Genomic DNA, 25,847 nt, shown 5'->3' with positions numbered 1-25,847 from the left:
TTCATTTTCTCATGTCAATGGGATCTCTAAAAACAGACAAACTTTAAGCCCTGATTATTAGGAAAGTAAACTTATCTAAGCTTTCATTTTCTCATTTGCAAAATAAATATAATGGTCCTACCTCACTAAGATTTATGAATATTAAATGGTACACATGGTAAGGTAGGTTCATTAAGGTCATGTTATTTTCTTTATTAAATTATTTTATTGCTTTTAATTTATATAGATCTAGTATTGCAGATTTCTGAGAAATCTGAAAATGTTCTTGATTTCAGATACTTTATAGGATACATTTTAAATAATATTCCACATTCTAAATTTAAATTTATTAATTGCTAGTTCTAAAAGTTCCTCTGTTCTTCTTCAGGGGATCTTTCCAACCCACAGATTGAACCAGGTCTCCTGCATTGCAGGCAGACTCTTATACCATCTGAACCACCAGGGAATCCCAGTTCTAAAATAAATAGAATGCTTTAAATTGTAGCTTCCTTTCTCCTTTTCGTTTTTGAACATTCTTTTTCAAAATTTCTTTGTCCTTTCTTCCCGTGCTATGGCTTGCACTATCCAGTTCACCAACCAGGGATCGAACCTGTCCCCCTTGCGGTGGAAGCACAGAGCCCTAACCACTGGACCACCAGGGAATTCCCTGTCCTTTTTGATTAATGTAGAAAGATGCAATCTATAATAGTTACGAAAAAAAAGTAGCAAAAAAGTATATATACATATGCTTTTTAATTTTGTACACACATACACACACATGTCTGGGTGTGTGCTCATTTGCTCAGTCATGTCCAACTCTTTGCAACCTCGCGGACTATAGTCAGCCAGGCTTCTTTTTCCATGGAATTTTCCAGGCAAGAATCCTGGAGTTGGTTGCCATTTCCTACTATAGGAGATCTTCCTGACCCAGGGATGAAACCTGTGTTTCTGATGTCTCCTAAATTGGCAGGTGGACTCTTTACCACTGTGCCACCTGGGAAGCCCATATTTATATATGTAAATATAAGAATATATGTGATATATAAGTATTATGTGTTCATATATATCTCTCAATGGATTAGTTTTCTGTTCTTCTACTACCCTATGATCATCCTGAATATTGTGAACAGCATAGGGATTTTTCTTAGTTAAGGATCTCATTATTTCTTGCCTGAACTACTGCACTAGTCTACTAACTGGTCTCCCCACCTCCATTCTTGCTCCCTCTCAGATTCATCCACCACAGTATGCCGACTGACTTATGTGAAATGCGATTTTCTGTCATTCTCCTACTTAACAGTGGTTCTCAATGACCTACAAGATAAAATTTAAGAATCTTTGTATGGCATTCTAGTTCTTCCATAATCTGACCTGTTCATCGTCAATCTCTTTTTCTATCCCTCGTCATCTCTATGCTTACATTCTAATAATAACAGTAATCTATTATACCAGTGGTACCTCACACCTCACCCCCTTTACCATATATCAAAGGATTGTTTCACGTTCAATCCTTTGTTCCTATTATTTATTCCCTTATCTTGAATGTTCTTTTCCCTGTTATTTATCTCCCTAACTCCTCATCTTTTAAGATCTAGCTCACGTATCCTTTCATGTCCAACATAATTAACCCTGACTTTCCTCCCTGACCTATTTCTGGGCTGGGCTAAGTGAATGACCCCCTCTGTTATCAGAGCAGATGGCTGGCATAAACGCATTGACCACAAGACTACCACTTTCTACTTAGATGTTTGTCTTTCTCTTAGGCTGTGTGTCCTCCAGGACAGGGACTGTGTCTTGTTTCCTCTTTCATCAACACAGTGCCTGGGAAAATAAGCGTTCAATAAATCTTTATGGAATGAATCAAACAGGCCTTATTTTATTTAAATATTTTAAAATGATTATTAATTTTTGGCCACACCTTGCAGCTTGTAGGATTTTACTTGCCCAACCAAGGATTGAACCCCAGCCTGCCACAGTGAGAGCACAGAGTCCTAACCACTGGACCATGAGGGAATTTCCAGTCCTGTATTTTAGAAGGGAAAGATCTGTAGAGTCAATTAAAGGTGATAATTGGCCTCTAGTCACTTCTTTGGGCCCTGCAGTTCTCTTTTAAGAAGTTAATCTTTTTTTCCTTCTGCGCTGGGTCTTCGTTACTGTGTGTGGGCTCTATGTAATTGCAGCAAGTGGGGGCCACTCTCTTGTTGTGGCATGGGCCTTCTCATTGCAGTGGCTTTTCTTTTTGTGGGGTGTGGCTCTGGGCCACTCTCTCGTTGTGGCATGGGCCTTCTCATTGCAGTGGCTTTTCTTTTTGTGGGGTGTGAGCTCTGGGCCACTCTCTCATTGTGGCATGGGCCTTCTCATTGCGGTGGCTTTTCTTTTTGTGGGGTGTGAGCTCTGGGCCACTCTCTCGTTGTGGCATGGGCCTTCTCATTGCAGTGGCTTTTCTTTTTGTGGGGTGTGAGCTCTGGGCCACTCTCTCATTGTGGCATGGGTCTTCTCATTGCGGTGGCTTTTCTTTTTGTGGGATGTGGCTCTGGGTACGAGAGTTTATGTAGTTGTGATGCACAGGCTCAGTTGCTCTGCAGCGTATGGCATCTTCCCAGATCAGGGATCGAACCTATGTCCCCTGCTTTGGCAGGTAGATTTTTAACCACTGGACCACCAGGGAAGTCTGGCCCTCTAGTTTTTAAGATATACAAATATACTCTTATATGCAGAGAGAGCTTGATGAATTAGCAACAGTTTTATTACCTTCTAGAGGATTCCTACCTTCGCAGTATATGATTTTCAATAAAGAGGTGGATTCTTTATTTTTCCAATAAAGAGGTGGATTCTATGTGTGCATTCTCAGGAGTCCCTTGACTTAAGATTGTGGATAATCTGCTTCTTAAAATGTGGAGGATTATCAGGTTGACTCTCTGGTCCATACTTATCTCTACCCCTGGCTTCATTCCTTCTGACCCATTTTATTAATTTCTTAGATGTTACCTGGTTTCTTCCATGTATGGCATCTGTGTATAATCCAGCTTGGCTACCTTTTGCCTTGTAGGGGTTCTGGTTAAGATAGGGTTTAAACCATAAATGTGTTTGTTCATGTCTGACCTTGTTAGTACTCCTCCAACCTTTTGATTTTCAAATAAACTTTTAAAAGTTTTGCATAATTTATTCTAAATTTAAAGGCATCTTTTGATATTGGTTTAGGTATAGTTACGTTCTCTGCTAGGTATTAATGGTGGTACTGTAATCCAACAGCTTCATTAAATTCATCATATTTAGGCATTTTTTAAGTCCTTAAAGTTATAATTTGCTAAAAGTTACATTGCCAGACTGTTTGAGACCCTATGGACTGTAGCCCACCAGGCTCCTCTGTCCAGGGATTTTCCAACCCCTTGGAAGGGGTTGCCATGCCCTCCTCCAGGGGATCTTTATTATTATTGTTTCCTTTCCTATATTCCTCATTGCCAGGAGTTTGACCTTTAAAAATTCTTTTTACTGTCATTTTAGAGGAGTTTGGGGGTGGGGTGGGGCGAGGTGCACACTCAACCTTTATAGAAAAATTACAAGTTATAAATTTATCCAGAATTTCTGAAGAGTTTAATCATCTTGAATGTTTTTCATTTTACTGGTTTGTGGGTGTGTATGTTTTGCCTCAAATGACCATTCTCATGTGTTTTCATTAACTGTGCAATTATCAACCAGCATCTATAAGGATACCTACCCCTTCCTGCTTTTTAAAATTTTTCCTTAAACTAGTTCAAGTTATTTTAAAGACTCCAAATAACTTATTTTTTAACTGTATACTTTTTAAATACAAATCTGGTATATACTATCATAGGGAAAATTCAAGCAGTACCAAAGTGTATAAAGTAAAAAGGCATCTCCTTTCTCCTCATACTCATCCTTCATTGCTTTTCTCCTCATACTTGTACTTCAGAGGTAATCATTGTTTACAGCATAGCCTTTTAGACTTTTTTTCTATACATAGCACACATATATATAATTGTATATATATATATATATATTTTATATATGTGTATATTTAATTAAGTGATACACTATAAAGTTCTTCTGAGCTTGAGGTTTTTAACTTTGTACTTACAAAAACTATTAGCTGTGGTCATGTTGATATGGTTTTTAAGTAACATTAGCTATATCCACATTGACATTTGTTGTTGTTTAGTTGCTAAGTCATGTTCAGCTGTTTGCAACCCCGTGGTCTATGGCCCACCAGGCTCCTCTGTCCCTGGGATTTTCCAAGCAAAAGTACTAGAATGGGTTGTCATTTCCTTCTTCAGGCGATCTTCCCAACTCAGGGATTTAACCCAGGTCTCCTGCACTGGCCGGAGGATTCTTTACCACTGAGCCTCCAAGGAAGCCTCTACACTGATTGACATTAGGTTGTTTCTAATTTTTCACTACCAAGAATAATGCTGCAGTAAATAACCTTGAAAATTTCCCCTTGATACATACATGTTTGTTAATTTGTTTATTTCTGTAGGCTAAATTTCTAGAAGTGAAATTTTGAATAGAATGTTATTTATGTATACAATTTTTATTATTTTTTAAAATTTCTTTCCAGAAAAGGTTGTACCATTTTATACAACTACAGTTCAGTTCAGTTCAGTCGCTCAGTCATGTCCGACTCTTTGTGACCCCGTGAATCGCAGCACGCCAGGCCTCCCTATCCATCACCAACTCCCGGAGTTCACTCAGACTCATGTCCATAGAGTCAGTGTGTAAAAGTGTTTCCTCACCAGTGCTAGTTATTAGTTTTTGTCAGTCAAGATAATACAGAGCTCTCTGACAATTCAGTGTTCTCCAAGGCCTGAATCTGTGTTACTATGATGATCCACAAGGTGGGGCTAATTTTCTGGACATCTACATACTCAGACTGGGCTTAAGGAACGCAGTTTACAAAGTACAGTCACATATCTCCCCAAGAAGGATTTTTGGACATCATCACTAACTATAAATTATTCCTTCAATTTGAGAGTATGGTATTTTCCCAGAGATTGATGAAACAAACTATCATGTGGTTATTAATACAATATATCACAGGCATCTAAATATCTAACAGCTCTAATGTGATAAATATATGTCATAATAAAAGGCTATAGGATCATAAGATTACTGTCTTAAGTTTCAAATGAATTCATTTCAGTTTATTCCATGATTTATATACTGCTTTCAAGAACAGTAAAAAAGACAACCATTAAATGTTTAGGGAGTGCCAAAAAAAAGAATAGTAAAAACATAGAATACAACCCTTTGGTTTGTCTGTAGGTTACTTCTTCCTACTCATAGTTCCACGGCCCAGGTTAGAAGCTTTTATTCTCTGATTTTGTCAGATAAAATAGAATTTATGAAGACAGAATAGTTTTGTTTTAGAGCACAGGTTCTACAACCAGAATGCCAGGATTCAAATCTGGGCTGTTCTGTTTTACTGGCTGATCTTAGCCATGCTACTTGACCTTTCTGTACCTTTGTTTCTTCGTCTTTAAAGGGAGATAATAATAGTACCTACCTTCCTCTTAGGGTTATTGTGAGGATTAAATGAACAGTTGTGTGAGTGTGTGTGTGTATGACTCAGAATAGCATGCAGTTTTAAAATTGTGCATAAATGTTAGTTATTGGTTGTTAGTATTAATGCTATTAATTTATAAACTGAAACTTGAATAACTGTCATGGAGATTTTCTCAAAACATATTTGGAAAGAATTTTCCCCTTAGTATTTTCTCTGGAACATACAGGATAACATCTTCAGCTTACCATCTGGTATCTGAGATTTCAAATGACATCTTTATGCTGCTATTCTTTAGTTTCTCAATAAACATTCAGTGAAGAATGAGTCATTTCTTGGTGTTCAATTTGGAGACTGGTTAAACTATTCATTAGTATAGTGGTGTTATCTTCAGACCAGGCACATTAGCATCATCTGAAACTTGTTAGAAATGAAACTTCTTGGATTCTACCCCAAACCTACTGAACATGAAACCTTGAGAATACAGTTTAGTAGTTTGTTTCAACAAACCCTCCTGATGATTCTGATGCATGCTAAGGTTTGATAACCACTGCTTTAGGAAATAATTAAGAACTTAACATTGTATTTAGTATACATGCCAAGGATTACTCATTAGACCATATGATTTTGTTGACATTACTCTGTTGAAGAAACTTTTTAAAATGGTACTTTCTCTTTTCTTTAGAAAAGGTGAGACTTTAGGCAATAATTTAACTTTTACATATTTAGAGGATTTTTATTGTATATATTTTAAATGTCTCTAGTAGATAGAATTACCAGACTTGTCTGCATAGCTGTAAAGAAACTTTCTTGGCAAAATTTAAAACATTTTGTAGAGAATGTATGATTGATAAATTGGGTGAAGCTTGAAAGTGAAAGAAGAGAGTGAAAAAGTTGGCTTAAAGTTCAGTACTCAGAAAACTAAGATCATGGCATCCAGTCCCATCACTTGATGGCAAATAGATGGAGAAACAGTGGAAACAGTGACAGACTTTATTTTTTGGGGGCTCCAAAATCACTGCAGATGGTGACTGCATCCATGAAATTAAAAAAGACGCTTACTCCTTGGAAGGAAAGTTATGACCAACCCAGACAGCATGTTAAAAAGCAGAGACGTTACTTTGTCAACAAAGGTCTGTCTAGACAAGGCTATGGTTTTTTCCAGTAGTCATGTATGGATGTGAGAGTTGGACTATAAAAAAAAGCTGAGTACTGAAGAATTGATGCTTTTGAACTGTGGTGTTGGAGAAGACTCTTGAGAGTCCCTTGGACTGCAAGGAGATCCAGCCAGTCCATCCTAAAGGAAATCAGTCCTGCCTGAATGTTCATTGGAAAGACAGATGCTGAACCTGAAACTCAGTACTTTGGCCACCTGATGTGAAAAGCTGACTCATTTGAAAAGACCCTAATGCTGGGAAAGATGGAAGGTGGGAGTAGAAGGGACGAAAGAGGATGAGATGGTTGGATGGCATCACCGAGTCAATGGACATGAGTTTGAGTAAACTCCGGGAGTTGGTGATGGAGAGGGAGGACTGGCGTGCTGCAGTCCATGGGGTCGCAAAGAGTTGACACGACTGAGTGACTGAACTGAACTGAACTGAAGCCAAAAGTTAGTTGAGAACATTAAACTTATATGTACTCATTTTAACCTACCAGTTTAGTAGTATTTGATATATTAGTTTCTTACTACTATAGTGATACACAAAAAGGTAAGAGATGATATAAAAAGTTGAAATTTAATAGGACTACAAAACTAATTAAAATTGAAGTAGGAGTTGGGGAGAAGGAAGTGCTATAGCTTACTAAAATATGTGAAAATGTTAAAGGGGATTTAGATAACAGCTCAATGTGAATTCATGTGATATAGCCTCCAGAACAGCTGGAATCCTAATCCTTTTGCATTAACAAAAGATGAATATGTAGACTATGAGAAGTGATAGTCTGTTTGGAATCCTGTTTTTGGCATCATACTTTAAAAGGAATAAAGGATTGGAATTCACTAAGAGTACAATGAACAGATGTTAAGGGGGCTGAAACCATGCCAAATAAGGAACACTTGATGGTACTGAATATCAATAGTACTGGGAGGTTTACCTTGCCTCAGAAGGATCCCAAGTGCTAGAAAGGAAAAAGTCCTTCCAGCAAAAGTCCTTCGGGGTTAATTTTTGCCCCTCGGCATTAATTTTATTTGCTCTCTGCTGCTTTTTCTCCTCTAAAATCAGTAAGTCTGCTGACTTGGGGGCCTTGGGGCCAGGGAGTCACTAGCACGTACCTTGTACACTGGAGAGAAGATTGGGGTAGCTACGTATTCTGGAAAATGGTGATCAGATCACATCAAATACTCAGAGTTTGAAAGTAGCTGTGAAATAACCCTCATTTTATGAGCGTGTCCTTTCCATCTCCTTGGTCTCTTCATTAGACCCTTTTGCTGGCCTGCTTTTTTTACACCTCCAGTGTGACAGCCAATTAGCTTCCCTCATCTATGATCTTGTTGTCTTCTATAATAAGAAACCTAAGGGCAGATACCTTTTTCCTGAGGTAAAACAAGCCCTGTGTTTTACCCTACTTTAGGATGACCCATGTCTATACATTGCCTCTCATGGAACGCTCAGATATTAATCCACCAACTGAGAAATTACAAAATAGAGGAGTTCACTAGGGATCTGATCTCTTTTCTTTTTAGCCACAATGATATGGGGGAGGAGGTTTTCTGAAACTTGTTAATCTGCTAAGATATAGGGGTCTGTCTTACCTAATGCAGCTGACTAGCTGTATAGCTGGAGACATTGACCAGATATATCTTTCAGCTCCATGTTTTGGTAACTTGGAGCATGGGATTGAGTGGAGTAGCAGATAGGAATCTCCCAGGTTTCTGACTTGCATGATTATGATGGTGAAGGGCTTTCAAACATAGTAGCGAATACAGAGGGGTACAGACTTTGAGGGAGAAGACTGATGCATTTAACTATGGAATGGCTCAGGAGTAAAGAATCTGCCTGCCAATGCAGGAGCCACAGGAGACGTGGGTTCAGTCCCTGAGTTGGAAAGGTCCCCTGGAGAAGGGCATCACACTCCAGTACTCTTGCTTGGAGAATCCCATGGACAGAGGAGCCTGGCGGGCTACAGTCCATAGCGTCGCAAAGAGTTGGACGTGACTGAAGTGACTAGCATGCATGCATACATGCTGTGTGTTAGGATGTCCTAAAACGTATCCACAAAAATATATCTAATAAATAATTGGATAAAACAATCTGAAAATTAGGAAAAAGACAAAGAGTTCTTCAACCACAAGAATGAGTGGGATTTCCGTGGATATAATGTAGCATTCAGTTCAGTTCAGTTGCTCAGTCATGTCCAACTCTTTGCAACCCCATGGACTGCCCCATGCCAGGCCTCCCTGTCTAACACCAACTCCCGGGGTTTACCCAAACTCATGTCCATTGAGTCAGTGATGCCATCCACCCATCTCATCCTCTGTTATCCCCTTCTCCACTTGCACTCAATCTTTCCCAGCATCAGGGTCTTTTCAAATGAGTCAGCTCTTCACATCAGGTGGCCAAAGTATTGGAGTTTCAGCTTTAGTGTCAATGTTTCCAATGAAGATCAGGACTAATCTCCTTTAGGATGGACTGGTTGGATTTCCTTGCAGTCCAAAGGACTCTCAAGAGTCTTCTCCAACATCACAATTCAAAAGCATCAATTCTTTGGCTCTCAGCTTTCATTATAGTCCAACTCTCATATCCGTACATGACTACTGGAAAAACCATAGCTTTGACCAAATGGACCTTTGTTGGCAAAGTAATGTCTCTGCTTTTTAATATGCTGTCTAGGTTGGTCGTAACTTTTCTTCCAAGGAGCAAGTGTCTTTTAATTTCATGGCTGCAGTCACCATCTGCAGTGATTTTGGAGCCCCCCAAAATAAAGTCTGTCACTGTTTCCACTGTTTCTCTGTCTATTTACCATGAAGTGATGGGGCCAGATGCCATGATGTTAGTTTTCTGAATGTTGAGTTTTAAGCCAACTTTTTCACTCTCCTCTTTCACTTTCATCAAGAGGCTCTTTAGTTCTTCTTCACTTTCTGCCATAAGGGTGGTGTCATCTGCATATCTGAGGTTATTGATACTTCTCCCGGCAGTCTTGATTCCAGCTTGTGCTTCTTCCAGTCCAACATTTCTCATGATGTACTCTGCATATAAGTTAAATAAGCAGAGTGACAATATACAGCTTTGACGTACTCCTTTCCCGATTTGGAACCAGTCTGCTGTTCCATGTCTAGTTCTAACTGTTGCTTTTTGACCTGCATACAGATTTTTCAGGAGGCAGGTCAGGTGGTCTGGTATTCCCATCTCTTTCAGAATTTTCCACAGTTTGTTGTAAACCACATAGTCAAAGGCTTAGACATTGCCAATAAAGCAGAAATAGATGTTTTTTCTGGAACTTTTGCTTTTTCAATGATCCAACGGATGATGGCCATTTGATCTCTGGTTCCTCTGCCTTTTCTAAAACAAGCTTGAACATCTGGAAGTTCACAGTTCATGTACTGTTGAAGCCTGCTTTGGAGAATTTTGAGTATTTGCTGGCGTGTGAAATTAGGGCAGCTGTGGTACTTTGAGTGTTCTTTGGCATTGCCTTTCTTTGGAATTGGAATGAAAACTGACCTTTTCCAGTCCTGTGGCCATTCTGAGATTTCCAAATTTGCTGGCATACTGAGTGCAGCACTTTCACAGCATCATCTTTTAGGATTTGAAACAGCTCAACTGGAATTCCGTCACCTCCACTAGCTTTGTTCTTAGTGATGCTTCCTAAGACCCACTTGACTTGGCATTCCAGGATGTCTGGCTCTAGATGAGTGATCACACCATCATGATTATCTGGGTCGTGAAGATCTTTTCTGTATAGTTCTTAATTCTTGCCACCTCTTCTTAATATCTTCTGCTTCTGTTAGGTCCATACCATTTCTGTCCTTTATTGTGCCCATCTTTGCACAATATGTTCCTTTGGTATCTAATTTTCTTGAAGAGATCTCTAGTCTTTCCCATTCTATTGTTTTCCTCTATTTCTTCGCAATGATCACTGAAGAAGGCTTTCTTATCTCTCCTTGAGATTCTTTGGAAGTCTGCATTCAAATGGGTTTATCTTTCCTTTTCTCCTATGTCTGTCACTTTGCTTCTTAAGCGAAAGGCAAAGGAGAAAAGGAAAGAATGTAACATTAGAGGTCAACTAAGAGAATAATCTGGAATTTAAATGAAGAAAGGGAAATCTGTGAAGAGAAGACAGAGAAGGAAAGATCTGAAAGTCAGAAAAACCAGAAAAGCCGCCTCTGCAAGCAGCAAAACACATGAGGAGGAAAGAATTGGAAGAAGGAAGGATGTATCAGTAGTATCGAATATTGCAGAGTGAAATAACTCAAAACTGCCCCTTGGATTTGATAATTAAGGAATCATGATCTTTCTGTGAACAACGTCACTGAAATGGCAGGAGGGTAAGCCTGATTATGTGTCTTGAGGTCTAATAGCAAGATGAGTCGCTCAGTCGTGTCCGACTCTTTGTGACCCCTTGGACTGTAGCCTATCAGGCTCCTCCGTCCATGGGATTTTCCAGACAAGAGTGCTGGAGTGGATTGCCATTTCCTTCTCCAGGGGATCTTACCAACCCAGGAATTGAACCCGGGTCTCCCGCATCGCGGGCCGATGCTTTACCTCTGAGCCACCAGGGAAGCCTGATGAGAAACAAACAAGCAAGATAAGAAACTGAAAACATCCTGTGTAGAAAATTCTCTTAAGTTTAGAAGAGGAAAGATAAAATGGTTATTAAATTCCTGTAAAGCCTAAGATACAGGCCTTCTTTTTTAATCCCTTAATGCCTGACAGTCTCCCAAGAGGACTTCTGACACAGCCACACAAGGACTAAGAGTTTCTTAGAAACCTAGGCCATGACCGATTTAGCAAATACTAACTTTTCTGCTACTTCACACATGTTATTTAACATTTGCGTGCATATCAGCTTCCTATGAGGATATTCCAGATCATGTATGCTATAAGAAGTTCATATTCTCTGTTTGTTTTTCATCCAAAAAACTAATGCTACAAATAACTGAATGGTAACATCATTATAAGACTAATCTTAATGCATCTACAATGTATTTTTTAAAAAATTTAATCATACACAAACTTTATTATTACAAGTTAAAAAAAAAAGATCCCTCCTGTTCCCCTTATCAAACTAATCATGCTGCATCAGTATGCTGAGACCATTGTTGTTCATCTGAACTGAGTAGTAGTTCACTAATGTTAATGCATTCAAAACCTTAGTCAGATTGAACCAAATGTTTCCCGTTGGTTCTGAGTATTCCCTGACTGGGAATTCATGACCTTTGGGTATTTACTATCCTTATTCAGTTGCTTTCAGCTTTTTACTATGAGTACTATTGTGGGCTTCTCTGCTAGCTAAGATGCCAAAGAATCTGCCTGCAATAGAGGACACCTGGTTCAGTCCCTGGGTCAGGAAGATCCCCTGGAGAAGGGAAAACTACCTATCTACTCTAGTATTCTTGCCTGGAGAATTCATGGGCAGAGGAGCCTGGCAGGCTACAGTCCATGGGGTCACAAAGATTCAGACACGAGCAAGTGAGTAGCACACGCACACGCGCGCACGCACACACACACACACACACACACTGTTGTGGGGGCCTTGGCAAGTTTTTTTTTTTTTTCTGTGTAAGGGCTATCCTTAATGAATTTGGGAAAACTGTTTTCAGACCTGAAAGCAGAAAAGCTGTCTGCCAACTTGGGTCTCTGACTTTGCCATCACCTTTATAGATGGGCAGCTCACTTCCTATCCAAGCAAGTATACAAGTGGAAATTTATCGGTGCCATGTAATTAGGGGCTCTACTCTATCTACTTCACTCCCTAGCGTTATTGCTCTTTTAGTTGGCACCTGGCAAAACGGTATACTTAATAGGAGGCTACGTAGAACACAGGCTGACCAGTCGGTTTTTAGCCTCTAGTCTTTAACTGTTGATTCCCCCATTCTCTTCGAATCCTTCTTCTGAAAGTCGTTCTAAATGTCAGCTTCTTACCAGGAGCCCCCTTAGAAATCTCTTATTCTCTCCATCTTTGCTGGGCATCATCTTAGTAAAATTCCTTAGCTTTTCCAGAATGCTGAGAACCAAATGACTTTAATGAAGAAACTGAAGATTGGAGCAAGCACAAATCTATTCTATTTTCTCTACCTGGGATCCTGGGAGCACAGGACTGCAGCCATCTTACTAGTTGAGGAAAATGGCCCTGGGCCTCCAAATCTCAATTTTTGTTATACTAAAAATCCTGTTTTTCTAAAATAATCATGATCTAGTTTTACTAATGATCCCTTCATGCAGCTATAAAGTGTCAAATTTTGTCCTTGTGTTTGGGTCTTGGATTTTTGCCCTTGTAATCATGTGTTTCACATATATTAAATACAACTTGTCTAGAATTACTTCAAGCAACTTCTTCCTCGGCTTACTTTTTTCTTTCTTTAAGTAACTAATACGACAATGTCCTCAGTTGCCCAAGACAGAAACCTGGGAGTCATACTTGAGTTCTCCATCTCCAACCCTCACCACAATCAATTCACTCTAGCTCTTAAATGTCTCAAAAAAAAAAAAAAAAAAAAAATCTCTACCTTATATCCTAATTGCCACTGGTCAGTCTTCATCGGTTAACTGGGTCATTGTGACAACCTCCTAACTGGTCTTACTGTCTCCAATCTTTTATTCTCCTGATCAGAAATATTTTTCAGAAATGCAAATTGATAATTTTATTCCTCTTCTTAAAATTCTTCAATAGTCTTACCATTGTCCTTAGGAGAAAATCCAAACGTTTATAACATATTCCATGTAAGGTCTCTCATAACCTACCTCATCTTTTTTTTTTTAATGGGAGTATAATTGCTTTACAATTTGTATTAGTTTCTCCTGTACAACAGTGTGAATCAGCTGTAAGTATACAAATATCCCCTCCCTCTTGAGCCTCCCTCTCAACCTCCCCCATGCCACCCCTCTTGGTCATCATAGAGCACCGAGCTGAGCTCTCCCCATACTATGCAGCAGTTTCCCAATGGATATCTGTTTTACACATGGTGGTATATGTATGTCAATGCTACTCTCTTAATTCATCCCACCCTCTCCTATCTCATTTTTGTACCACTTTTTCTCTTCATATTCTCTTTCAGTTCTTTGTGCTACCATATTCATCCTCACTTTTAAATTTCAGTACTTATAATGCTTTGATTTTGAACTTCTTCTATAATTTGACCCAGTAACTGCTATTCATCCTTTCTTTATAATGCACACATGTTAAATATTACTTCTTTAGAGAAAAATTTCCTGAATCCCCAAACTAGATTGTCTTTGCTGTGTACTGCTGTAATATCCTTTACTTTCATCTAATAGCACTTCAGTTCAGTTCAGTTCAGTTGCTCAGTTGTGTCCGACTCTTCACAACCCCATGAACCGCAGCCAGGCCTCCTTGTCCATCACCAACTCCCGGAGTTTACCCAAACTCATGTCCATCGAGTCAGTGATTCCATCCAGCCATCTCATCCTCTGTCATCCCCTTCTCCTCCTGCCCCCAATCCCTCCCAGCATCAGAGTCTTTTCCAATGAGTCAACTCTTCGCATGAGGTGGCCAGCGTACTGGAGTTTCAGCTTTAGCATCATTCCTTCCAAAGAAATCCCAGGGCTGATCTCCTATAGAATGGACTGGTTGGATCTCCTTGCAGTCCAAGGGACTCTCAAGAGTCTTCTCCAACACCACAGTTCAAAAGCATCAATTCTTCGGCACTCAGCCTTCTTCACAGTCCAACTCTCACATCCATAAATTGTTAAATCCTTAGACTTTAAGTTCTGTGAGGACACTAACCCTGCTATTTTGTTTGCTGTTGTGAGCTATTCAGAGATGAGATGAACTTCTGTGGGAGTGTATATTTCCCATCACCGGTGTGTTCATGTGTAGGTGAAATTGGAACTAAAATAGAGAACCTTTGGAGACCTTTTCAGTTCTTTCCACTAAGGAGATTGTTTTTTACCAAGTTGTCAAGCATATAAATATATAACTTTTAAAATAAAATCAATTTAAATGAATCTCACCTAATTGAACATTAATATTAAACTCTGAATATGTAATGACTAATAGCATATAGAGAACCTAAGAGATATTTCTAATTTTGAGTACTGTAACTGGAGTTTTTAATTAATGTTATTTTCTTTTATTGCTTGTAGGTGAAATGAATCAGAAGTACAAGGAGCTAAAAAAGAGGGAGGAAAATATGGACAGTAAGTGATAATCTTAGAGATGTGAAAATATATTCTCAGATAGTTGTTCATTTATACTAAATCAGAGATCTCACTTTGGGAAGATACAGCGACTAATAATAAGTGCAGAAGTGTGGACATTCAAAGCATTTGACTTGAAGTATTACTAAATATCTAACGTAGTTTAGGGATGGGTAGAGAATTAGAGAAAGATTTTGTACATGTGTATACGTGTGTACGATTGTATGTTAGGGATACAAAAGCTAGTATTTACGTTTATAGTCTGTATAGAGAGTCTATAGACCACTCGTTGATTGAACATTGGATGTTCTCTTTTACATGCTTTACCCTTAATATCTTTCACCTTTTTTACGCTTTTCATAATACCTAACTCGTTATATATTAGCCCTCATCTCTGATTTTGTTTCTTGGTTCTGTCACTAACTGAAACTTCTGTTGTGGCTTCTCATTCACTTTTTTTTTTTTTAATCTGAATTTTAACTTTGTAAATAGATGGTGACTTTAAGTTATGTTGTACATTCAAAAGTTTATAAAAATTTACTATATTAATGATTACTAGTCTCTTTTAAATTATCATTTTTCTAGAATTTGACATTTTTGTAAGTCTGATGTCAGTTGTTACCTTCATAGAAGCATGTTATAAATCAGTAACGGCCAACTCTGGTTTAGCAATATCCCAAGACTACTTTCGGAGAAGGCAGTGGCACCCCACTCCAGTACTCTTGCCTGGAAAATCCCATGGACGGAGGAGGCTGGTAGGCTGCAGTCCATGGGGTCGCAAAGAGTCGGACACAACTGAGCGACTTCACTTTCACTTCTCACTTTCATGCATTGGAGAAGGAAATGGCAACCCACTCAAGTGTTCTTGCCTGGAGAATCCCAGGGATGGGGGAGCCTGGTGGGCTGCCATCTATGGGGTCGCACAGAGTCGGACACGACTGAAGCGACTTAGCAGCAGCAGCAGCAGTAGCAGCAAGACTACTTTAAAAATTTCAACAAGTACCAAAAACTACCTCAAAATTAATTTGTTGTTTCCTGCAAATAGTAAAATTATTTTAATTTTTGGAAGATCCATAGAAATATTTTAAGAATGTTAATAAGAGCAAATTATATACTAATTTTATATTAGAGAAGAAAAAGAATGATGTCTTAGAATATTTATTTATAATCTGAATAAATCACTAAACTTATTCAATTGAGACTATTTTGGCATTACAAGGAAAATGCTCAATTTTCAGGTAAAAAAGGTATAGTAGTATTTTCAGAAGTAAAGTTAGTGGCCAGTTACACATGTTAATAATTGTAGCTGTATCAATGAGATACTAGTGTAAAACCATAGGAATTTTTCTCATCTCCATCTTATCAGCTGTTGCTTCTGAGCCTGCATTTATAAATATTTAGTGTATTTGTATTAAGATCATAATAGTTAAACTTTAAAAGATTGAAAGTATGTAGAAATGTTCTTATTGAGTAATTTAATTACCCTTGGGTTAAAAAATTAAAGTGATAGTTAAAAATTTGCTTTGAACTTCTAAAAAGTATTCCTCAGACCTACAAATCAGAGCTTATATAGTGTTTAGTTATACCAACAGTAGCCTTTCATCATATTTTTCAATCGACAGCTTTTATTGAGACTTTTGAGGACACTAAGAACCAGGAACTGGAAAGGAAGGCACAGATAGAAGCCAGCATTGTTTCGCTTTTGGAGCACAGCAGTCGAGTAAGTGCCATGTGCCAGTCTTACTGTCCTCATTATTTTTACTGTGGTTACCTTAAAAATACAGCTCAAAAACCGCAAATGTTCACTATTACATAAGAGCACAGGATACCTAATGAATATCTTGATTCCTCAAAAAATGTTTATGGAGCAGCTACTATTGTGTGGTACCATAGGAGAAAAAATACCTGATCTCTTTTCAATATTCTAAGTGTTTTTAAAATCCAATTAGTTCCTATAATAGCATTGTTGAATCTTTCTACAGTGAAATAAAGCAAATATAAAAGAAACAATTCTGAATTTTAATTTAACCTCTCCTTACTGAGAAATCTGACTTTGAATATCATGTTTTCTTTTATAAAATATATATATGTAATGAATGATTTATTTCAAAACATCCAGTCCTTTAGCAGCATTTTTAAGAGTTTTATTGGAAAGTTAAATTAATGGAATTTTTTCCACTTTTATGTCTCTGCAAATACAGAATATAAATCGTATGAAACAGATATCCTCTATCACCAATCAAGAGCTGAAAATGATGCAGGATGATCTCAATTTTAAATCTACTGAAATGCAGAAATCACAGAGTACGGCTAGGAATCTGACTTCAGGTGAGAAAACTGTAGATTTTAATATCCTTTTTTTCTGTAACAAATTGGAACTTTAAAAATCTGTTATTCTCCTTAATTTTTTTTAAAGACTGTGGATATAATTTATGATTGCCTATTGCTGCAGTCATTCATAGGCTCAGAATTTTGTGTGACCTTTCATATCCACTTCATAGTAATTCATTGGCATATTCTCATTCATTTAACATTTATTGAATATTTGCTCTGTGCCTTTGCTATAATTTGGGTATACAGAAATTTTTAGGACTTGAAATGGCTCAGCTGGAATTCCTTCACCTCTACTAGCTTTGTTTGACTTCACACTCCAGGATGTTTGGCTCTAGGTGAGGGATAAGACCATCATGCTTATCTAGGTGAGCAAATTTGGAAAACTCAGCAGTGGCCTCAGGACTGGAAAAGGTCACTTTTCATTCTAATCCCAAAGAAGGGCAATGCCAAAAATATGTTCAAACTACTGCACAATTGCATTAATTCCCATGCCAGCAAGGTAATGCTTAAAATCCTTCAAGCTAGGCTTCAATAGTATGTGAACTGAGAACTTCCAGATGTTCAAGCTAGATTTAGAAAAGGCAGAGGAAGCAGAGATCAAATTGCCAACATCCGTTGGTTCAAATGCAGGAGACCCCAATTTGATTCCTGTCTCAGGAAGATCCCTGAAGAAGGAATAGGCTACCCACTCCATATGCATGGCCTTTTCTGGTCGCTCAGACGGTATAGCATCCACCTGCAATGTAGGAGACCTGGGTTCAATCCCTGGGTTGGGAAGATCCCCTAGAGGAGGGCATGGCAATCCATTCCAATATTCTTGCCTGGAGAAGCCCCATGGACAGAGGAGCCTGGTGAGCTATGGTCCATGGAGTCACAAAGAGTCAGACACAACTGAATGACTAAGCACAGCACAACACAGAAAAACCAGGAGAATTCCAGAAAAACATCTACTTCAGCTTTATTGACTATGCTAAAGCCTTTGACTGTGTGGATCACAACAAAGTATGAAATATTCTAAAAGAAATGGGAATACCAGACTACCTTACCAGCCTCCTGAGAAACCTGTCTGTAGGTCAAGAAGCAATAGTTAGAACTGGACATGGAGCAGCAGACTGGTTCTAAATTGGGAAGGAAGTACGTCAAGGCTGTATATTGTCACACTGCTTATTTAACAGTTATGCAGAGTATATCATGCAAAATGCCAGGCTGGATGAAGCACAAGCTGGAATCAAGATTGCCGGGAGAAATATCAATAATCTCAGATAGGCAGATGACACCACTCTAATGACAGAAAGCTAAGGGGAACTAAAGAACCTCTTGTTGAAAGTAAAAGAGGAGAGGGAAAAAGCTGGCTTAACACTCAACATTCAAAAAATGAAGATCATGGCATCTGGTCCCATCACTTCATGTCAAATAGATGGGGAAACAATGAAAACAGTGATAGACTTTATTTTCTTGGGCTCTAAAATCACTGTGGATGGCAACTGCAATCAGGAGATTAAAAGACACGTGCTCCTTGGAAGAAAAGCTGTTGACTAACCCAGACAGAGTGTTAAAAAGCAGAGACTACTTTGCCAACTAAGGTCCATCTAGTCAAAGCTATCGCTTTTCCAGTAGTCATGTATGGATGTGAGAGCTGGACAGTAAAAAAGGCAGAGTGCCAAAGAATCAATGCCTTTGAATCAGTCAATCCTGAAGGAAATCAACCCTCAGTATTCACTGGAAGGACTGATGTTGAAGCTGAAGCTACAATTCTTTGGCCACCTGATGCGAAGACCCAACTTATTGGCAAATATCCTGATGCTGGGGTCGAAAGCAGGAGGAAAAGGGGATGACAGAGGATGAGATGGTTGGATGGTATCACCAACTCAATGGACATGAGTTTGAGCAAATTCCGGGAAGTAGTGAAGGACAGGGAAGTCTGGAATGCTGCAGTCCATGGGGTTGCAAAGAGTCAGACCCAACTGAGCAACTGAACAACAACAATTTTTTTTTTTAATCCAGTCTATTTCTTCAAGAAATTTTTCAATCTGGTAGAATGAGAAATAATTGAAATATAATGAAACAGTACTATGATATAAGCATAAAGAGCAGTGGAGGTACACAGGGCTCATATCCCCCTGGTCTTGGGTAATTAGGAGAGGTCCTGCAGGTGGCACTATTTTAATTATAATTAGTTTCAGTTATTATGACTACCATGAGATTAGAGCAGCACTGTCTGAAAGAAATGTAATGCTAGCCACAAATATAATTTAAATTTCCTAGTAGCCACATTAAAAAAGTAAAAAAGAGGTGACTTTTAATAATATATTTTGTTTAACCCAGTGTAAAAAGCACATAAAATTTACCATCCTGTAAGTATACAGTATAGTAAATTATCTATACATTGTTATGTGACAGATATCTAGAACATACTCATCTTGCAAAAGTGGTATTTATACGCATTGAACAGCAGCTCTGCATTTTCTCCTCCTCCTGTGCCCCAGCTAACCATAGTCTACTTTCTGTTTGACTGTGTTACAAGTGGTAACATGCGTATTTGACTTTGTGTTACTGGTTTAGTTCATTTGTCATGGTTCTCAGAGTTCATCTGTGTTGTGACATGTGGCAGGATTTCCTTTTTTTGAAGGCTGAAAAATATTCTGTGCTGTCGTAACTACCACATTTTCATTATTCATTCATTTGTTGACATTTAGGTTGTTTCTACCTGAAGGCTATTGTGAATCATACTTCAATGAACATGAGTATACAAATATCTCTTCACAATCGTCTTTCAGCTGTTTTGGATGTATACAACTATGAATATTTTTACACCTTTATTTTCTTTTTTTCATAAGCTGAAGTATTTTATGTTTAATTATTTCATCTAAGAAATTTCTATATTGTGTTTTAGGCCATAGTTTAAAATTTTTTATTATCTAAGGTCAGTATTAATTCAACAAGTTTTTGCCTCCTTTAAGCTATCTTTATATAAGAAACATACATTTTTTAAAGAGTAAATATCAGAACTAGCAAATGAGTTCAGTAATTATAACTTTGTGTTCCTTTCATATTTTTATATTTTGTATTTACGTTTCTTTTAAAAGCCTAGTTAATAAAAAAAATGAGAACTAGTTTCAGTGGAGATAAAAATCCAGTTTATTACTGATAAGGATTTTACTGAAAATTTCCCTTTTAAAGCTTGAATTATCTGACCCCTACAATTAATTTCATTTTCTGTGCTCACTTTTTTAAAAAAACTTTTTATTTTGTATTGGGGTATAGCCAGTTAACAATGTTGTGATAGTTTCAGGTGAACAGAGAAGGAACTCAGCCATACAGATACGTGTATCCATTCTCCCCAAACTCCCCTCCCATCCAGGAGGGAGCAGAGTTCCATGTACTATACAGTAGGTCCTTGTTGGTTATCCATTCTAAATATTAATATAGCAGTATTGTACTCAGATGTTTTCAAGTGCTATTTTAACCCATGCATATACATTGTTTTTTTTATTGTTCCTTAACATCATCCCCAATAAGAAACTTCTATCTGGAGATCACCATAAGAGGTTTAGAATATTATGATTCAGCTTTCAGAGATAATGAATTTTACATCCCCTTTTTGTGAACTGCCTTCCTTTGGCCCTTGAAGTTATAATTGGAACTCACCTAATTTTCTTGGTGTACTCTATGTTTCTTAATGGGGCAAATCACTCCCAAGGGGGAAAATTACTTCTTGGGAGGAAGGTAAAAAAAAATTTTAGACACTAATTATAATGGTTTGTGGCCCTCCAAAGGGTCATTGTACATAAACAGATATACATCTGTAATATAAAAACTTCATGGGAGGTGACTAGGAAAACAGTAGTCTACAAACGGCTCCTTTGGGGGACAACAATGAAAAAAAAAAGATAAAGAAGCACTGATAAACTGCATGAGTGAAGAGGCAAGGAACCTGTCAGCAATAGTTTTTATTTATATTTTTGGAAAGGAAACGCCAGAGAATAAACAAATGCTCTGATGGCAGAATATTTCAGGAACATTTCCCCAGGTCAAAGTGGCTCCTTCTGAGATTTTGCTACTATGTACACACTGCTTGGTAAACTTTTCAACTTCATAGCATATCAGAAGGAACTAGTCTGCATCCTCTTCCTGTCTCTTCTCTTGGAGAAGGTTTTAGCTTTTCATGGGGACCTGCTGTTAAAGGAAGATAAACTTTATACCAACCAACCATTTTCTCCCTTTCTCTAGGAAAAGCAGTATATGTAGTTTTTAAGTGTATTTCCCTAATATATCTTTAAATTAAACTTGTAGTTAGATTTATATAGCTTTTTACTGAACAGTCAAAATATACAAACTAAGTACATTTCCTATTTGGAACATTGGAACACCATAAGCCTCAGTGACTTTGATTCAGTGCTTTGATTCTCATCTTAACTATTTCCAACCCTAGTAGAAATGTTAATCCAACAAAACGAAAGCCCTCTCAACAACACTTAAGTCCATGTGTATCTTACAAAATAACAAATGTCAATATTATTGAGCCTTTAGATTCTTTAAAGGGACAGAGGAAATGTTCACATTTAATTATACCAACTTAGGACAAATGTGGTTGGTAACAACCTTCTTTCTTAAATCAATGTCTTCTGAAGCCTTTTTTTTTTTTTTTTTTTACTGTTTGATATTTAATATCCTGTGTGATTTTGTCGTAATAATAAGCTATGAGTCACTCAATTCTTGAACATATTTTTATTATGATGTCACCTTCCAGGTATATTTTAATCTTTCTGATTTTTTAGGTAGTAGAGAAAGGTGTAATAGCAGCTTTGTATTTAATTTTTTATTAGGGAATCTGGATCAGATCAGATCAGTCACTCAATCGTGTCTGACTCTTTGCGACCCCATGAATCGCAGCACGCCAGGCCTCCCTGTCCATCACCAACTCCCGGAGTTCACTCAGACTCACGTCCGTTGAGTCAGTGATGCCATCCAGCCATCTCATCCTCTGTTGTCCCCTTCTCCTCCTGCCCCCAATCCCTCCCAGTATCAGAGTCTTTTCCAATGAGTCAACTCTTCGCATGAGGTGGCCAAAGTACTGGACTTTCAGCTTCAGCATCATCCCTTCCAAAGAAATCCCAGGGCTGATCTCCTTCAGAATGGACTGGTTGGATCTCCTTGCAGTCCAAGGGACTCCCAAGAGTCTTCTCCAACACCACAGTTCAAAAGCATCAATTCTTCGGTGCTCAGCCTTCTTCACAGTCCAACTCTCACGTCCATACATGACCACAGGAAAAACCATAGCCTTGACTAGACGGACCTTTGTTGGCAAAGTAATGTCTCTGAATCTGTATAGATAATAATAATTAATTCCAAGTAAATTTTGATAAATCTTACATGAAAAAACCAACTTACTTACCCATTGCCTGCCCTGTATAAGAGAGACATCCTGGTAAGAAGTGCCAGAAATCTGTGTATAAATGCCAACCAGATACTTATCTGGCTGCTGAAATGTATATGCATAGAGTAGACTTCATGTTACTTAAGGGAAAAGCGGAATTTGAAAGAACTGAATGCAGAGATTTCCAATGCTATGTACTCCAAAGGAGAAAAGTTTAGAGTTTTATTAATTTCGGCAAAGTTAATTGTTCATTTATAATATAAATCAACACTCTTCAAAGGAACAGAATATGGAGTCTCTAACATCATTTAAAATGTCCATTATACCATAAAAATTTAATAATGTAAAGAAAGAAGAAAATATAAGTCAAGAGAAAAATTAGTCACTATATACTGAACCTGAGATAATCCAGATATTAAAATGAAAAGGACTTTAAGAGTTATAAGCATATTTAAGGGCTTGAGGGAAATAAAATCATAATAAATGAACAGGTAGAGAATCCCACAAAGAAATGAAAATAACAAAAAAAGAACCAACTGAAAATTCTAGAGTTGAAAATACAACTAAAATGAAAAAAATCACTGATCGTAACAGAAGATAGAAGACAATTGGGAAAAAGAATCAGTGAACTGAAAAGATAAATAAATAGAAATTAACTAACCTGAAGAAGAAAAAAAAAGAGTAGAGCCTTCATGATCTGTGGGACAATTTCAAGCAGTCTAACTTACATGTAATTGGAGTCCCAAAAAGAAAAGAGGGACAGAGAATGGGAGAGAAAAGATAGTTGGAAAATGGCTGAAATTTTTCTGAATTTGATGAAAAAAATTGTACAGACCTAGGTCAAGAAGCAACAGTTAGAACTGGACATGGAACAACAGACTGGTTCCAAATAGGAAAAGGAGTACATCAAGGCTGTATATTGTCACCCTGCTTATTTAACTTATATGCAGAGTACATCATGTGAAATGCTGGACTGGATGAGGCACAAGCTGAAATCAAGATTGCCGGGAGAAATATCAATAATCTCAGATATGCAGATGACACCACCCTTATGGCAGAAAGTGAAGAAGAACTAAAGAGCCTCTTGATGAAAGTGAAAGAGGAGAGTGAAAAAGTTAGCTTAAAACTCAACATTCAGAAAACTAAGATCATGGCATCTGGTCCCATCACTTCATGGCAAATAGATGAGGAAACAGTGGAAACAGTGGATGACTTTATTTTGGGGGGCTCCAAAATCACCGCAGATGGTTTTTGCAGCCATGAAATTAAAAGACACTTACTCCTTGGAAGGAAATTTATGACCAACCGAGACAGCAAATTAAAAAGCAGAGACATTACTTTGTCAACAAAGGTCCATCTAGTCAAAGTATGGTTTTTCCAGTAGTCATGTATGGATGTGAGAGTTGGACTGTGAAGAAAGCTGAGCATGGAAGAATTGATGCTTTTGAACTGTGGTGTTGGAGAAGACTCTTGAGAGTCCCTTGGACTGCAAGGAGATCCAGCCAGTCAATCCTAAAGGAGAATAGTCCTGGGTGTTCATTGGAAGGACTGATGTTAAAGCTGAAAATCCAATACTTTGGCCACCTAATGCAAAGAGCTGACTCATTTGAAAAGACCCTGATGCTGGGAAAGATTGAGGGCAGGAGGAGAAGGGGACAACAGAGGATGAGATGGTTGGATGGCATCACTGACTCAATGGACATGAGTTTGGGTAAACTCCGGGAGTTGGTGATAGACAGGGAGGCCTGGTGTGCTGTGCTTCATGGGGTTGCAAAGAGTTGGACATGACTGACCAACTGAACTGAACTGAAGAAGCCCTTCAAACCCCAAACGGGTTAATATAAAAACTGCTCACCTAAGCACATCATCATGACTGCTGAAATGCAACAATAAACAGTAAACAATAAAAGGAGCCAGAGAAAAATAATATGTATATACAGGGAATGATACATCCCAGTCATTATAAGTTTTGTATTTTACTCTGAAATATGTTACTTTTAATATAAAAATCTTCTGTCCCTAAATATTATTTTAGCAAGATGTTGTGTTCGGCTTTTGATATTCTGAAATAATCCCAAGGAAAGGCAGTGCCAAAGAATGTTCAAACTACTGCACAATTGCATTCATTTCACATGCTAGCAAAGTAATGCTCAAAATCGTACAAGCTAGGCTTCAACAGTGCATGAACCAAGAATTACCAGATGTACAAGCTGGATTTAGAAAAGGCAGAGGAGCCAGAGATCAAATTGCTAATATCTGTTGAGTCATAGAAAAAGCAAGAGAATTATAGAAAAACATCTACTTCTACTTCATTCCCTATGCTAAAGCCTTTGTGTGGATCACAACAAACTGGAAAATTCTTCAAGAAATGGGAATACCAGACCACCTTGCCTACTTCCTGAGAAACTATGCAGGTCAAGAGGCAGTATTTAGAACTAGACATGGAACAACTGACTGATTCCAAATTGGGAAAGGAGTATGTCAAGACTGTATATTGTCATCCTGCTTATTTAACTTCTGTGCGGAGTACATCATGTGAAATGCCGGGCTGGATGAAGGACAAACTGGAATCAAGATTGCCGGGAGAAATATCAGTAACATCAAATATGCAGATGACACCACCCTTATGCAGAAAGTGAAGAGGAACTAAAGAGCCTCGTGATGAAGGTGAAAGAGGGGAGGGGAAAAGCTGGCTTAAAACTCAACATTCAAGAAACAAAGATCATGCCATTCAGTCTCATCACTTCATGTCAGATAGATGGGGAAACAATGGAAACAGTGACAGAGTATTTTCCTGGGCTCCAAAATCACTGCAGATGGTGACTCTAGCCATGAAATTAAACTTGCTCCTTGGAAGAAAAGCTATGACAAACCTATACTATAGTGTATTAAAAAGCAGAGACATTACTGACAAAGGTCCATCTAGTCAAAGCTATGGTTTTTCCAGTAGTCATGTATGGATGTAAGAGTTGGATCATAAAGAAGGTTGAGTGCCGAAGGATTGATGCTTTTGAGTTGTGGTGTTGGAGAAGACTCTTAAGAGTCCCTTGGCCTGCAAGGAGATGAAACCAGTAAAGGAAATCAGTCCTGAATATTCATTGGAATGACTGATGCTGAAGGTGAAGCTCCAGTTCTTTGGCCACTTGATGTGAAGAGCTGACTCAATGGAAAAGACCCTGATGCTGGGAAAGATTGAAGGCAGGAGGAGAAGGGGATAACAGAAGATGAGATGGTTGGATGGCATCATTGACTCAATGGACATGAGTTTGGGTAAACTCCGGGAGTTGGTGATGGACAGGGAAGTCTGGCATACTATCAGTCC

The 25,847-nt window shown here is 38.2% G+C and overlaps 1 protein-coding gene across 3 annotated transcripts in view; it reads left to right on the top strand.

The window, feature by feature from the left end:
- Positions 1 to 25,847, top strand: part of IFT74 (intraflagellar transport 74) — a 122,733-nt gene that overhangs the window by 56,108 nt on the left and 40,778 nt on the right. For all 3 annotated transcript variants that reach the window (XM_027549091.1, XM_027549089.1, XM_027549090.1), the window contains 3 exons: positions 14,761 to 14,814; positions 16,437 to 16,534; positions 17,016 to 17,142. In XM_027549091.1, the coding sequence (XP_027404892.1) occupies positions 14,761 to 14,814; positions 16,437 to 16,534; positions 17,016 to 17,142 (279 nt within the window). The remainder of the gene's footprint in view (positions 1 to 14,760; positions 14,815 to 16,436; positions 16,535 to 17,015; positions 17,143 to 25,847) is intronic.

Source organism: Bos indicus x Bos taurus, chromosome 8, assembly GCF_003369695.1.
Source record: "Bos indicus x Bos taurus breed Angus x Brahman F1 hybrid chromosome 8, Bos_hybrid_MaternalHap_v2.0, whole genome shotgun sequence".
In the NCBI taxonomy this organism is placed as follows: Eukaryota; Metazoa; Chordata; class Mammalia; order Artiodactyla; family Bovidae; genus Bos; species Bos indicus x Bos taurus.
This window is presented reverse-complemented; position numbering and strand designations above follow the sequence as displayed.